The 17,185-nt window shown below is 40.0% G+C and overlaps 1 protein-coding gene across 16 annotated transcripts in view; it reads left to right on the top strand.

The window, feature by feature from the left end:
- PCSK2 (proprotein convertase subtilisin/kexin type 2) overlaps window positions 1–16,881 on the top strand; it is a 371,376-nt gene extending 354,495 nt beyond the window's left edge. For all 16 annotated transcript variants that reach the window (XM_039531409.1, XM_039531410.1, XM_039531419.1 and 13 more), the window contains 4 exons: window positions 2,105–2,320; window positions 4,059–4,159; window positions 5,995–6,222; window positions 14,010–16,881. In XM_039531409.1, coding sequence (XP_039387343.1) covers window positions 2,105–2,320; window positions 4,059–4,159; window positions 5,995–6,222; window positions 14,010–14,496 — 1,032 coding nt within the window. In that variant the 3' untranslated portion in view covers window positions 14,497–16,881. The remainder of the gene's footprint in view (window positions 1–2,104; window positions 2,321–4,058; window positions 4,160–5,994; window positions 6,223–14,009) is intronic.
- Window positions 16,882–17,185: the final 304 nt, after the last annotated feature.

The following is a 17,185-nucleotide window of genomic DNA, read 5'->3' as shown; positions in this document are numbered from 1 at the left end:
ATGAAGTTGCATCGTCCACTGTGTTATGATAAAAGAGATGAGGCACTGCTGTGAAATGGGATTTGATATCAAGTACAGTCAGAGAACATACTCTCTTAAAATGACATTGTAGGGGGCTGTATTCATGTGCTCCATGACTTCCAGATCACATTTGCTAGGTAGCTTTCCTAACCTTCAGCACTGCACACATACCCGAGAGCTAGATATTAAGCTGTGTTCTTACTCCCTTTTATATTATCAGAAATAAACGGGGGTGGGGGATTAAGATTAAAACTCAAAGGGTAAAATCTTCAGTGAAGTTAATGAGAATTTTGTTATTGACTTCAATGTAGCCAGGATTTCATCCAAGGTTTCAAAACTCTCAGTCAAAACATTTCTCTATCCAGCCCTCACCCCTTTTTTCTCGGGGTAAGTTGCTGAAATAACCCCTCCCTCTTCCTGGTTGCATGGAGTATGTGGGAGGATACTACTCTCTTTTCCTTTAGCTACTGAGAGGGTTCTATCCATGTCTGCAGCTTCGTAAGGGGAGCTGGGAGGTGCTTTCTTTTGTTGATGATTCAGTTGCTCTCATAGTTCTATAGTGCTATCAGTAATTCAAGCTAGTTTGGTCAGTAAAACAAATAGACATGAGTAAAAAATGCCCAGGGAGCCAATCTATTGAGCAAAGACAGTGGTGACAGTTTTACATAGTTTTCTAGCCACACTCAGACCTTAAGTGTACCTTATAAACCCAGTCAGTTAGATGAATAGTATATCCATTTTAATGATCTGGAAAAAGTGGCATACAGTGGGGTGGCAAAATCTGCAGCTGATACAAAACTACTCAAGATAGTTAAGTCCCAAGCAGACTGCAGAGAGCTACGAAAGGATCTCAGAAAACTGGATGACTGGGCAACAAAATGGCAGATGAAATTCAATGTTGATAAATGCAAAGTAATGCACATAGGAAAACATAATCCCAACTATACATACAAAATGATGGGGTCTAAATTATCTGTTACCACTCAAGAAAAATCTTGGAGTCATTGTGGATAGTTCTCTGATAACATCCACTCAATGTGCAGCGGCAGTCAAAAAAGCGAACAGAATGTTGGGAATCATTAAGAAAGGGATAGATAAGAAGACAGAAAATATCATGTTGCCTCTATATAAATCCATAGTATGCCCACATCTTGAATACTGTGTGTATTGTGGTCACCCCCATCTGAAAAAAAGATATATTGGAATTGGAAAAGGTTAGGAAAAGGAAAACAAAAATTATTAGGGTATGGAACGGCTGCCATATGAGGAAAGATTAATAAGATTGGGACTTTTCAGCTTGGAAAAGAGACAATTAAGAGGTCTATAAAATCATGAGAAAGTGGAGAAAGTAACTAAGGAAGTGTTATTTACTCCTTCTCATAACAGAAGAAGTAGGGGTCACCAAATGAAATTAATAGGCAGCAATATTAAAACAAACCAAAGGAAGTATTTTTTCACACAATGCACAGACAACCTGTGGAACTCCTTGCCAGAGGATATTGTGAAGGCCAAGACTATAACAGGGTTCAAAAAAGAACTAGATAAATTCATGGAGAATAGGTCCATCAATGGCTATTAGCCAGGATTGGCAGGAATGGTGTCCCTAGCCTCTGTTTGCCAGAAGCTGGGAATAGGTGACAGGGGATGGATCACTTGATGATCACCTGCTCTGTTCATTCCCTCTGAGGCATCTGGCATTGGCCACTGTTGGAAGACAGGATACTGGGGACTAGGTGGACCTTTGGTTTCACCCAGTATGGCTGTTGTTGTATTATGTCTCCATAGTGCTTAGTGCCTGATATCAACTCCAGGTTCTAATGAATCCATAAAATGTCTTAGCACAGAAACCTTTGGTGTGCCAAGCAAACAAAATGATAAATGAGAACACTCTGCACATAAAAGATTGCAGAACAGGCTGTGATTAACGGTTAACTGGATTTTTAAAGTCTGCAGCAGTCCATGCACTTTCAGCTTGCTACTGATGTACATTTATTTAGGGCCTGTTTTCTCTTTAACAGATGGATGCCTTGCTTCATGTTTGAATGCATAATTTAACCTGACAGACTCAATTTCTTTTCCACAGGGCCGTGGCGGCAAGGGAAGCATCTATGTCTGGGCCTCTGGAGATGGAGGCAGCTATGATGATTGTAACTGTGATGGCTATGCATCAAGCATGTGGACTATCTCCATCAATTCTGCTATTAATGACGGCCGGACAGCTCTGTACGATGAAAGCTGCTCTTCGACCTTGGCCTCCACGTTCAGCAATGGGAGGAAGAGAAATCCCGAAGCTGGTGTGGTGAGTGCAGATATTATTGTGCTGTTGTCCTGCTCCCTACACTCACACACGTCTGTACGCATCATTTTCTGCTTAGGAGCAGCAGATGTTCCTTTGTTAAAACTAATATTTTCTCATTCACAATGCCCAACAATGCCCAAACTGTCAGCTGATGAGATGGGAGGTCGATATTGAAAGCAGCAATGAGCTTCTGTGTTTTATGGCTGCATGTAGGTGGTGTTCCCTAGTTATCAGAATGCAACTTGGAAAGTGAAGCTGGGTCTTATTTAGTCATATGTCCTCAGAATTTTTAATTCCCAGGCAGACTTTCTTTGTGTAATTGCATGATAACGAAGAGCTGAAATCCCCAGCACAACACATCACCTCCAATTTGAGAATATTTTCGGCTAATATAGTCATTGCCAATTTGTCTGTAACCCTGTGTATGTTTGGCAGAATAAGGTTGATAACGAAACAAGTTCAGAGCAAAGTAGTAGTGAAATATGGAATATTGTCAAGCTTCCTGGGTGGTTTCTACATATTCTTGCTCTTTGCCAGTCTGGTTAGTGTTTTTCTTGAGAGGTTGGTCTAGGAGTGTGGTTACAGAAATGGTTGTTTATTTAATAGCTTAAGAAGCCGCTAGAGCAAAGGATTAAAGCTCCTTTTTAATGTGTGTAAAACTCTAAATAAACAACCTTGACATTTGCATCACCAATTCCCATTGTTTAATTCAACAGTGATCTATTATTATTATTATTATTATTTTATTTATTATTAGCATTGTAGTAACACCTAGGAGCCCCAGGCATGGACCAGGAACCCATTGTGTGAGGTGCTGTACAAAACAGAAGATGGAGCCTGCTCCAGAGATGACACATTAGGTGTCAGGTTACACCTGATAGGTGCAGGCCCATGTTGAGGGAGAGTGGAGCTTCACACCCTAGGGGTACAATTCCTCACAGTTCCAGGTGTGCACTAGGAATGTTTCCACTATGCCACCTCTTGGAAAAGTACAGCATGCTCCTCCCAGTATGCTAGCGTGTGGTGGGGAGTCTCTTACTTTAATAGTCTTCAGATCAGCCAGAGTTGGATCTGATATTTAAAAAGGGCCAAGCAGGTGTCTTAATAAAAAGGTCAATGTTTGTCAACAGATACTACACATTTTCCAGGTTATTTCATGTTCTGAGTATAGAGACAATCTGGACTGTCCTAGATCTGTTGTATGAGTTTGAAAATACTGACTTATTTCATTGGGTCATTTGGATGCATGAAGTGATCTACATTACATACATGACTATCACTGTGCAATTTGCTTGCAGGCTGTGTCACATTTCCCTCTAGTGGCTAGTCCTCATAGATGATAGCACCGTATACTACTGCCTGCTATTGGAGCTACTCCTGTAACTCAAGCAGTAGAAGACTTCTATGGTGCTAAAAGTCTTGGGTTCAAATCCTATTGATGACTGACAGGGCTTTGTGACATTTATAGAAATATAATACCTCTATGAATTTTAGATGTTAATGAATATTTACTTATTACTGTCATTGTCCAATCACGTGTTCCCACCTGCCCTGTGTATCTACCCATTCTATTTTAAAGGTGATCTAGTAGTTTGAAAGGGCAGTAATTATTCTATTCCTAGTGACAAGTATATCATTACTCTAATCAACAAGCATTGCCTTCCATACTGTTCCATGTCTGTAGCACAAGGGAGAATGAAATAGCTAGTCTTACACATTTTTTTTGATATTTTTGCAGGCTACTACGGATTTATATGGCAACTGTACCTTACGTCATTCTGGAACATCTGCAGCTGCACCTGAGGCAGCTGGCGTGTTTGCATTGGCACTGGAGGCTAAGTAGGTTTAGGAGAAGAGGGATTTTTTGTTTTTTGAATTACTTGTCTGTCATGCTGAAGTTAAGGGCTGTTAAAGCTAGAACAGCCAGATCCAAAGCCCACTGAAATAAATAGAAAGACTCGTATTGACTTCAAGGGCTTTGAATCAAGCCCTGGGTGCAGAAACTTAGATCAACTTATGTAAATAATGCAATGCCCTAATTTGCATAGTGTATATAATGTGCACTGCCTTATTTGCATATATTGATTCATTTAACAGATATTTCCTCCCCTCCCCACCTGCTTTGTCTCTGGCTGCCTGCTGACGGGTCCTTCATAGTCTTTCTCTGACTCCACCGTCTGTCTCCCCAATGCTCCCTCCCCAAGCTGACTCACCTGTTTCCCTCCTCCAGTTTCCTCTGTCCCCACTTCTGGCTGTGTCCCCATGGACTCCCCCCACCTCTTGAATTTTCCTCTTCTCTACCACCAGTTGCTCCCTGACAATATAAATCCTGGCTAGCACCCAGTTCCCCACCCACCCCACCCATGGATGTAGAGGTATGGCTAGAATGACTGCCTACACAGCACCACTGTCTCCATCATGCTGCCCTGTGCACTTGCCATATTTCTATAGCTGTGAGCAGACTGGGGTCTGTGCTCCAAACAGGGTCTCTTTACTTTGAGTTCTGGAGGACTAATAGGTGTCTCTATGATCTAAAATCCTAGAACAGTCTGTGGGACTCTGACCATAGAGAGTATGTCTACACTGCAGCTGGGAACAAGCCTCCCAATCTGATAGGCTTTACGGTCAGAAGGGACCATCGTGATAATCTAATCTGACCTCCTGCACATTGCAGGCCACTGAACCTCACCCATCCACTCCTGGAATAGACCCCTAACCTCTGGCTGAGTTACTGAAGTCCTCAAATCATGGTTTAAAGACCTCATGTTATACAGAATCCACCATTTACACTAGTTTAAACCTGCAAGTGACCCATGCCCCATGATGCAGAGGAAGGTGAAACACCCCCCCAGGATCTCTGTCAATCTGACCCGGTGGAAAATTCCCAAATATGGTGATCAGTTAGACCCTGAGCATGGGGACAAGACCTACCAGGCAGATACCTGGGAAAGAATTCTCAGTAGTAACTCAGAGCCCTCCCCATCTAGTGTCCTGTCTCCAGCAGTTGAGGATTTTTGCTACTGGCAGTCACCCATGGGCCACATGCCATTGTAGGCAGTCTCAGCAGATAGACTTGGGCTAGCATGCTAAAAATAGCTAAAACCTGAGCCACAATGTCTATGCTTCTATTTTTAGTGCATTTACCTTACTGAGTGTTCAAATACACCAGTCCTTTCAAACTTATTATGGAAAGAGAAAACCATCCTCTCTTCATCTTCCTCATCATCATGTTCCTATTACGCCTCTGGCGTTTAGGGCAGTGACGAAGCTCCTCCACTCCTGTCTGTTTCTGGCAAGTCTTTCAGTGGTTCCCCAGCTGTGCCCTGGGTTTTTCAGTTCGGCTTCCACAGCACTTCGCCATGTTGTTTTTGGGCAGCCTTTTCACTTGCCTTCTGGTGTCCATCTTATTGCTACTCTGGTGATGGAATCAGTTTCCATCTGAAGCACATGTCTGATCCACCTCCAACGCCTCCTGGCAATGATGGTGCTCAGATACTCTTCACTGCACTGTGTCAATAGATCTTGGTTTGAGATTGTTCTGGGCCAAAAGATACGGAGGATTTTTTTCTGAGGCAGGTTTTATGGAATGAAGACAGTTTTGGACATGTCATTCTTTCTCATTCTTCTTCTAAACACCACAAAATAACAACCTTTTCTATGTTATTCTTCCATAGCCTGGATCTGACGTGGAGAGACATGCAGCATCTGACAGTGCTCACCTCCAAAAGGAACCAACTTCATGACGAAGTCCATCAATGGCGTAGAAATGGTGTTGGTCTGGAATTTAACCATTTGTTTGGCTATGGAGTCCTCGATGCTGGGGCAATGGTTAAAATGGCAAAAGACTGGAAGACTGTTCCAGAGAGATTCCATTGCATTGGAGGATCAATACAAGAACCTGAGTAAGTGAAGACAATGCTCTTTTTCCAATCTATGGAGTTTGTTCCCTTTCAGGCACTTAAGTGATCACAGACAGACACACACACAGAAACAGTGACCCCAGCACACCCTCAGTATCAGATTTTCTCCCAGAAATGTATGTCCCATACTGCCCAGCCCTCTTCTTGACAGCACAAATATTTTAAGTCTATCACTCCTTAAAAGGAATAATATGCCACCTGATTATCGCAAATAGTTATTCAGACACTTAAATTTAAACTCACTGGTTTCGATAAAACAGTAAAACAAGTTTATTAACTACAAAGAGATAGATTTTAAGTGAGTTCAAGTAATAAGGCATACAAGTCAGAAATGGTTACAAGAAAAATAAAGATAAGATGTTTCCTAAAGCCTAATTTAACAAACTGTACTAGAATCAAGCAAAATGTCTCACTATACGCTCCAGCAGATTACTGACCAAATTCTCAGGTCAGGACCCCTCTGCAGAGTATAACACCTGCTTCCTTTGTCTCTTTGAGTCTAGTGAATGCAATTGGCAGGGAGAGACAGGTGCCTTAGAGTATTTCTCCCTCCTTTTTGTAGTTTCAGTCCCCCTCTTGAAAAATATTACCAGCTAGGCACAGGACACAAAAGCTATGTGGAAGGATGTTCACTGCTGGCTTTTACTCACATGTTTGAACTCCCTTTGTTATCCCTTCCTGCTTGATGACTCTGTTTACTGCTGAAATGCAAATGAAGTAGAGCACATATTCCTTTGTTTGGGACAGACCTGTTTGCCGATTTCTGTTTGGGCAGAGCTGTGGGGTTTTAAAAAGTGCTAGTAACACCATACAGGAGGATCTTATAGCTTCACGTACCATGTTACCACACATATTTTATCAGGACAGTACTGACCAGCAAATCATGACTTTTCAAATGATACCTTAAAAAGCATACTTTGTAAAAAGATTATTACAATAGTGTTTGGGTGTGAACACATGGGTATATTCTGTTACAATGTGATATATTTAAATTTGGCAATTTCCTATTCTAGTGGATAATTTTAACTCCGGAAAACTATAACAATCACTCACAGGTATCAAAGATTCAGTTTGAACATTACAGAATTTAATTGTGTTTGTTTTATGTTTTCCATGTCTCTAATTGCCAGCTAGGTAGGCAAATTATTTTCTGATTACTTTCATGTGCAAAGTAGAATGAGTCAACAAGTGAATCAATTAATACTAATTGACTACAACAGCTAAAGTTGAATTTAATTATTTGAAATACTAACCTAATGATGGCCAATTTATGCCTATAACATTTTCAGTTTGGCTTTTCAGTGCCCTTGTTAAAGGCATTATTATTTATAGGAAAAAGAGAAGAAAGCAATGTACCACCATGGCACAGAGCTAAGATAGGCCAGGAAGACTGTAAGTTGGTTTTGCAAAATCTCATCCGTTAAATTTTGTTTCTGCAAAACCAAAGCCAAGGGATGATTCAGATTTGACCGAGTAACTAAAATGCAGAACGATTATGTTTATAAAGACAAATTGGGACAAAATCTCCTCTCAAGGAGACCTGGGCAGGATGAAAAATCAAATCATCAACAATATTTGCATACTGAAAACCCTTTTATTTTCCATTTTGGGTCAATTGAAATGGTTTGTTGTGATAACTTCAAAATGTTTTGTTTTGATTTCATCATTCTTTTCTTTTTAACCTTTTTCAGTTGTATTAGCTTCAATTTCTAAACAAAAATTTGTTTCAAACTGGAAAACGAAATTTTCCATTTAATAACTTTTTTCTGACTTTTTTTCTGCATGGGAAAATCTGTCAATTGCAACCCTATTTCATGAAAAGTTGAGTTTTTGATAACTCAGCATTTTTTAATTAAAAAAACAATGTGTTGAAAAATTTCTGACCGGGCACTGCCTCTGTCACTTTAATGCAGTGCCCTTAAAGTAAACAGGGATTATACTGGGGTAAATGAAAGAGGTTAGTCCGTTACGTCTCGCTGTGTCCAAAAGTTAAAATTGTAGAGACATCTTGTGAGCATATTCAGCAAAAAATAGCTCAGTACTGTACCTAATAGTCTCCTCCTTTCTTAATTTCCCAGTCACATTACCACTACTGAAATGTATTAGACAGAAATATGCAGTTGTTTTGCAGTGATTAACGTCATCCCATCAAAAAGTATCCCCAACTGAAAGACATGATGGGATGACAAAATAAATGAAAGTTGGTGCTCTTTACTGCTAAAGTATTTTTAAAGAGGTGCTTTGCCCCGGTGGAGGTATCCAGGGAACAAGGGATATGGCTGGAATATATTTGCTTTCCAGGGATTCTCAGGTACAAGAAAGCCTTTTTGGAGACATCTACGCTGTGATAAAAAACCCATTGCACCAAGTCTCAAAGCCTGGGTCAGCTGACTTGGGCTGGGTCTGCCAGACTAAAAACTGCTGTGGAGATGTTTGGGCTGGGGCTCTGAGACCCGCCCCACTCATAGGGTCTCAGAGCCCGGGCGTCTACACTGCAATAGTATAGCCCCACAGCTGATCCTGGACTGTCCAAGTCAGCTGACCTGGGCCAACCGCAGCCATGCCACAGGTCTTTTATTGCAGTGTAGACGTTCCTTTCATGGCTGCTCAACTTGCCAAACAGCCCCAGAAACTGGGAGGGGGAGGGGGCCAAAAAGTGTCTTGAAGCCACCTTTTCACATCCTCCTGAGCTACACCTAGCACTGCTCGGACAAATTCCAAGATCTGGCTTTCTAAGGGAGAGGTTCCAAAGGCACAAATGATAGGGCATTTCAATGAGAGTCAGGCACCTTACTGGTAACTGTGCTTGAAAATGTCTCCCTAATCTGTTACGGACTCAAGCCAGAAAATACTAGCGTACATGTGATTCACCTAAAATATTTGATTGTGTTTTATGTAAATGTCTAATAGTACAGTGTTGATGCCACACATCCGACATGCCTCTCGTGTGGATAATAAAATTCATGATTTGCAACATCTTTATACTTTGGGTTTTAAAATAAAAACAAAACCCATATGAAGAGGATCCAGCCCAACTCCAGCGATTCTGCTTCGATGACGAGTGTAACTGACATTTTGCTTCAGCCATGGATAATTGTTTTATTTTTGTAGTTGGGCATTGCTGCCGCAATGTTTTCTATATTTAGGTTGGTGAGCACAGGATAGACCGTAGTGTGCCATAGCAACACTGCTGATTAGCAGAAACAGGCTGGGGAAGAATCTACAGCCTATTGTGTGTGATGTGACGAAAAGACATCAGTATTTAAAGTTTGAGATTCTCTAGGCTTCAAAATGGAGGAAATATGGATGCCAACAAGACCTCAATAATGACACCACACCATTGGAGGTTGTGTCGACTTCTAGCCAGGTGTCCTGAGCTTGATTAATTTGATCTGCATCATCGCTGATTTATAACTGTTCAAAGAAAGTTTTTTCAAGTTTTACTGGCAGAACAACATATTTCACATCTAAGTGACTTTTAAATCAGCCTCCCTCCCCATCTACAGTTGGTGCATGCAGTGTAGCAAATCAGATTTGGAAGATAAAATCTTCATAGCGTTATACCTTTAGTTCAAACATTTTATATTATTATTGTGATCAACCTTGGCCAGTTGGGAACAGTACAGTAGTAGAAGGGAGATATACTGGCCACTGGATAAGCAGTTTTCTGTTCCCTGAGTGACTAGAGCAGGGGCTGCTCCAGGCTAATGAGAACACTTGACTCCAATTAACCTGCTAAGAGTCAGGTGAGGCTGTTAAGCACCTGACTCTAATTAAGGCCCATCTGATGCTATAAATGGGCTCACTCCAGTCAGGCCAAAGGGAGCCAGGGGAGAGGAAGTGTGTGTGTGAGGAACTGGGAGCAAGAGGCACAAGAAGCTGAGAGGGAGTAGGTGTACTCCTGGAGGACTGCGAAGTACAAGTGTTATCAGACATCAGGAGGCAGGTCCGGTGGTGAGGATAAAGAAGGTGTTTGGAGGAGGCCAAGTAGCCCAGGTGTTTGGAGGGGAAGTAGCCCAGGGAGTTGTAGCTGTCGCGCAGCTCTACCAGGAGGCACTCTAGACAGCTGCAATCCACAGGACCTTGGGCTGGAACCCGGAGTAGAGGGCGAGCCTGGGTTCCCCCCAAACCTCCCAACTCCTGATCAAACACAGGAGGAATTGACCTGGACTGTGGCTTCTACCAGAGGGGAAGGTCTCTGGGCTGTTTCCTGATCCACAGGGTGAATCTGTGAGGCGAGCAAATCCGTCAATAAGCGCAGGACCCACCAAGGTAGAGGAGGAACTTTGTCACAATATGTATATGTACAATGGTCAAGATTCTGCTCCCTTTATACACACTGAGTATTTATTTATTCCTCAAGTAGTCCCGGTAAGGTGCTACTCCATGCATTTAAGGGGAACAGAATCTGGCCCAAAGCCATTAGTAATGCTCTATGAAAGGCAGTGTGGCCTAGTGGATAGTGCAGTTGCCGGGGACTCAGGAGAGATGGGTTTTAGTCCCAGCTCTACTACTGGTCTGCTCGATTACCGTAGACCAATTACTGTGCTTCTTTGTGCCTCAGTTTCCCTATCTATAAAATGGGGGTAATGATCCTGACTTCCTTTGTAAAGCGCCTTGAGATTTATGATGAGAAGAGCTATGTAATATCATCATTATAGCATAAGACTCAGGATTTACTTCATGATCAACACTGTCACTTGTGAGAGGAGACAGGCTTATGGGCACACCTTTGTGAAATGCTTTCTTTACTGCTCGTAGAAGAATTGTGCTATTTTGTTATTATTGGAAAAGGGTGGTATTTAAAGGTGTAGCAGTTTGTACCCATTTCTCATCAAAATAATACATTCAAAATAAAAACATTATTAAACAGCATGACAGTGATCTTGTAATAATTTACCTCCTTTTTACTTTACTATACTAAAAAACCTAGGCTGGAACAGAGCCTATTTATCTTAAAAAAAATACATTTGGATACCGTTCTGGATTTTAAGATGTTTTAATAAACTTTATTCTAAATTATTAAAATAAAGAAAAGGTCACATTTTCATATACATTTCAGAAAGCTTTAACAAAAACCACCTTAGGTTTGGAAAGTGCATGGTAGTTAAAGGGAGAACACTGAATGATGCTTCTTCCCAGGTTGCCCCCTCTTAATCTGAATTAATTTGGTTAATAATCAGTAATTAATAACAATTAATACCTTACATGTACAACAGTGCCTTTCCTCTTAAAGAATCCCAAAGCACTTTACAAACTTCACATACTCTTAAAGCAGCTGGGTTAGCAATCTGACTCCTGGAAAAAAAATGCCATGGGAGCTTTAATCACTACAGGTAGTCTAAGCCTCAGTTTTACATCTCATCTGGGGAAGACAGCACCTCTAACATCAGACTGGAACATGAGTTCAGTGCAGACTCAATGGTAAGAGTGCCAGCTGCTGACTCACTAACACCACTTCCTTCAACCCTAAAGTATTTTGGGGACATTTACCATCCAAATATTGCTCAAACCCAAGCCTGCTTAACCTATGAGGTCTGAAGAGATCGAGGAGATAGGAGGTCTCACTGAAGCCACAGGATATACAGACTCTAAACTAGTTAACGATGCTTTAGACATTTTGATCTCTGTGGTGTATTGCAGTGAAAGATTCCAAGACACCAGAGTTTAACTATTATGTCATTTGATAATGGACAGAAATGCAGCTTCCTCTTGCAAAGAGTCAATGGTTGCTAAGAGTCAACAACCTTATCATTGGGGTTGCGCTTGTTGCCAAGGGAAAAATCATGAATTTCAACATTTAAAAGCTAAGCCAACTTTACAAAATAAAACTTTTCAAAGTCCATGTTAAGTGCTACTTTTCCTATGAACAAGAATTCCTGCCGAGTGGCATTTCACCCTGTTGTTATGCATTTTGAAAAATTAATTTTTTGAACATATAAAAATAACCCTTATAAAGGCTCCTTTTGAGTCCCACTGTATCACAATAGCACTTAGTAAAATGTCAATCTTATTTTTCTGATTGCAAACGTTACTTTTAAAAGGGAAATTCTGTTTCTTCATCCCAACATGACCAATGCTGCATTTTTTAAAAGAGTGGCACATGCAATACTATAGAATTATGAACAATTGCATAAGGGGGGGGGGGCATGGAAGTTAGACATTGAGAAGAATTTTGGGGCAGGTCAGACGGCAAACAGAGTTTGATAATTACATTTAAAGGATTTTTGTAATGACTGAAGTAATACCTATATCTTTCAGCTGCTTCACTCACTCAGAGGCAACGTTTTACGTTGTTCACTGCATGGTGCTGTTAAAGGCATTCACAGTTTTTTACACCACTTCTGTAGTTAGTATGATTTGTGAGGCAATTCCTGAGGTAATTTTTCAGGGCCCAGGAGTGCCTATTGGGCATGTGCTAGTGGCAATGTGGCGCCACACTGCACCAACATAAATCCTCACTGGCATTGTCGCTTTCTCAGGTACGGTATCTCCCAGAGGTCTCAGGCATACCTGGGGAGTGAACTCACTGCTACCACTCTCCATTGGCTAGCACCTGAAAGGAGTGTACCACAACTCTGCCTTTTGGGTTGAAAATTGGGGACCAATTGCTTTGCTCACACAAGCACGAAGAGTGTAATTGTGGGCACAAAATGTGAAATCCAAGCTCCTCTAAAGTCAATGGCAAAACTCCCATTGACTTAAGTGGGGCTAAGATTTCACCCAAAGAGTGTAAATTGCACTCGCGCAGAGGCTGGCCATAAATGTCAAATATAGCAGGTTTTTTAGTATAAATGAGCAAACAAAAGTGTGTTATAATCCAGACTAAATTAGGGATAGGGCTCATGGTTTGGGTTTGAGTGCAGATTAGGGCAAGGATACAGATTTGAATCTGATGGTTCTGAAATGGCCTCCTGTCATTCTAGCCAGAAATGCTTTCTGACATCCTTTAATAGTAACTGTCTCACAAGACCAGCTGCTCTCAGTTTTTCTAGAGAATATAACCTATAATTAAACCAGAACCAGAAATACTAGTAAGCAAAAAAAGCCATGTATAATTTTTTAATAGACATTGCTATTTCTTAACTCTCAGCATGTACTTTCTTAACATGTTCCTTCTTTCTGTGTCTGTTTTGTAAACTACTTTCAAATCAGGTGCTGACTTGCTCCTTAAAAAGTCAATATTTTATTGATAAAGCTTGAGTCCTATCGATCTAGATTTGGCTCCTTTATTTCCTTTCAATAAATTCCTTTGAGTTAAGAAGGAAATGGTTACATACTTTAATATTAGGAGGCTATGGGAATGAACAGGTAACATAATATGAAAAATAATGATTTTAGCAAATATTTAAAATAAGTACCATCTGGATTTGGTGCCCATGGTCACTTTAAATCTCTGGATTTGGCTTGCTTTCCACTTCATTATGTAGATGACTGAAGAGGTTCATAATGGTATTTAATCCAGAGTCAGTTTTATGGTGATAAGTAAATATGAAGATGACAATGGTGAGCCATATGAAGTGATAGTTAACTTGGTGAGGCAATAGGTCATCCTTGAGCACTTACTGTAGTCTTCAAATCATGTATGGCACAACCTCCAACTCCTACCTGTCTAAGGAGTTCCGTTCTCACTGCTCATTCATGTTCTTCAAATTCTATTATAGTATTTTTGTGTGTTTGTATAAACACATGTAGATGTTTAATGAAAAATAAGGTGTGCCTCACCGTATATATCATTGTAACCTATTTTATTGTTATTAAACCCTCAGAAAAATACCATCAAGTGGCAAGTTGGTTCTAACACTTACAACAGATGCTTGTGAGGGGAAAGAAAACTTTGTCCGCTACCTAGAACATGTGCAAGCAGTTATAACCGTGAACTCTACTAGGCGAGGGGACCTCAACATCAACATGACATCACCTATGGGGACTAAATCCATTTTACTGAGCCGACGTCCAAGAGATGACGACTCCAAGGTGGGTTTTGACAAATGGCCTTTCATGACAACACACACTTGGGGAGAAGACCCCAGAGGCACTTGGGTTCTGGAAGTTGGATTTGTTGATAGCGTGCCACAGAGGGGAGTACTGAAGGAATGGACACTGATGCTACATGGGACACAAAGCGCACCATATATAGACCAAATAGTAAGAGATTACCAGTCCAAACTGGCTATGTCCAAGAAGGAAGAGCTGGAAGAAGAATTAGATGAAGCGGTAGAGAGAAGTCTGAAGAGTATACTGAGCAAGAATTAGCACTGTTCTGCATGTTGGTCTCTCTTTCCTTTCTAGATCATTCTACTCACCTTTCTACTATCCAGACCTCTGTGTTAGACATATTACAATATCTCCATAGCCAAATTATCATACTTTATTGATTTTAAAGTCTTATATCCTGTCAATGATTATTTTAATTACAACCGAAGCAATCTTTTTTTACTCCAAGCCACAAATATGTTGTTCCCTATCAACTACTCTGTACAGTTTGTGACTGTAAATGATTTTGTGTCATACAAATAGGTAATAACTTGCAAACAAAACCGTGATGGCTTTTCCCTTCATATTTTTGTGGTAAATGTTGTTTGTATTTAAAAAATTAAAAAAAGAGGGAGTAAATTTTAAAACTAGCAGTTAGTGGTAATGAACCCATTTGGTCAGCTTTCATGATAGAGATGTTAACAGTAACAAGTTGGCTAGAGATGCCTTTGAATGACCAACAGCCTGATTCTGCGCCATTGACTTCAATGGGAGTTTTCTCATTGGCTTCAGTAAGAATAGGAATAGGCCCTAAAAGGAAAAAATAATCCAGAGACGAGGAAAGATGGGAACCTCCTCTCAGAAATTGCCATTTCCTTTTTACTTACACACACCACAGAACATTTTTTGACTTAGAGATGATTCATTTGTATGTAATAAGTGAGACAAAACGTCTGATAAAGGACGTGCATTAGGAAACAGGGTCCAAATGTTCTAAAAGCACAAGTATTTTTTTAAAATTTGGTAATTCAGATCCAATTTATGCCAAATCATCACATTGAGAATGAAATTCAAAATGGAGGGCTACCCTTTTGCGATGTGCATCTGCTCTCCTTTATACTGAAATGTATTATAGCAGCATAAGATAAGGCTGTGTCAGCGTTTCCATTACAGACCCCTATATTCTGGGGTTGGTAATTTGCTATAGGAGAAACTTGGCATGTGAACTTTCAGTCCAAAAGCAATTTTTACTTCAATTTTTTTTTATTTTAAATAGTAGAGTTTGTCAGTTTTGAATTGTACCAGTTTATTTAAGAAGAAAAGCTGCTTATATTGTTTTATGATATGTGCACAATGCAAAGTTAGTTTTGACTAGCAATAAAGAAGAATAAATTTGTGAAAAATTATCCCATAAATCATTGTTGCTGTTTAAAGGACCTAGTCTTCAAACTCTTACACTTAGGAGTGTTTTTAGCATCTGATCCAAAAAAGTAAATTAAACCTCTCAGAGCCTGATCTATCTACTGCCATTGACTTCAATGGCAGTAGATAGATCAGGCTCTGAGAGGTTTAATGGAGATGACACACAGTGGCAAACACAACACCCAAAAGTGTTTGCAGGACTGGGAGCTCAGTTAATAATCTCTGAATAGTAACTACGGGCCCCAATCCTGCAAACACTTATATACTTGCTTAACTTTAAGTACATGAGTAGTTACTTTGGCTTCAGCAGAACTACTCCATGCTTACAGTTATGTGCATAAGTGTTTGCAGGACTGGGGCCTAGGATGCTGGCAGTAACTAGTTTCAGAATTTGATTATTTTCTATTTTTAATATGCAGAATATGCATCTAAAATGTGTGTTATCAAGAGCTGCTTGGGTTAATCAGTTGCAAACTACAATTAAAATGAATACGTATTTACCTAATGATTAAAAATGACAACAGGTTATGAATAGTTTTACCCCAGAATGTATATTTCTTCTATTATCTCAAGTGAATAGTCATCTCTTATCCCTCCATAACAGGATTTTTTTCTTTTCCTTTCAAATCCCAAACAAATTATCTACTTAAACTATGTTTACATTATGTATACTATAAGCCAAGTTAAGCACCTAAGTGTTCATAGGATCTCCATTCCCTTACGCCAGTGTAACTGAGGGGTTACTCCATTGCAGACAGTGGAGTCACACTCAGGTGTAAGTGAGAAGAGAAACAGGCCCTCAGGCTTTTACTTTTAAAATACCACCTAATAGGAGTGACTTTTAAACTCATGTTGTTGTTCATTTGTTCCAATAGATGGAAAGCAACAGCTATATCTCATCTGGGGGTCTTAAAATAAACCAAAGGACACCAGGGGCCCACTTCTAACCTCAGATACACACATGTAGGCAACGAGCCAATTCTTAAAGCAGTAGGTGGGTGTCTTTGGAACTGGGAAGACGCCCATTGTCTTCAATGGGTTTGGAATTGGGCCTGTGATTCCCAGTAGTTAATGGGAGTTGCACGTGCATATCAGAGGGAAGAATTTGCCCCTATTATGTGTATATATGCATTTGATAACACACAAACACACATGATATATAGAACATACATATAGTATGTAATATATATATGTAAGCATACATAATATATATTACATATAATGAACATAATAAATACATATACATTGATGCATCATGTTTGTGTGTATGTATTTACTAAAGAAACAGATCATTTAAACATATTAAAGAGTATTCTAAAATATGGGAAAAGTTCTTGGATTAAGAAACATCCTTGTGGCAATTTTAAATGAAAGTGTACGTTAATTCCTATTGCATTCATGTAATTTTGCAATTCTCTGTTTAAACATTAAATGTCTTATATAGCAGCAAAATAACTTAATGGGTGTTCATATTTTCATAATATTGACTTAAATTATTAAGTGCAAGATGACTGTAAGGGTTGATTAACAGAAATTATGAGTTTTG

The sequence above is a fragment of the Mauremys reevesii genome, linkage group 3, assembly GCF_016161935.1.
Source record: "Mauremys reevesii isolate NIE-2019 linkage group 3, ASM1616193v1, whole genome shotgun sequence".
Classification (NCBI taxonomy): Eukaryota; Metazoa; Chordata; order Testudines; family Geoemydidae; genus Mauremys; species Mauremys reevesii.
The sequence above is the reverse complement of the archived record's forward strand: the minus strand, read 5'-3'. Positions and strand labels throughout refer to the sequence as shown.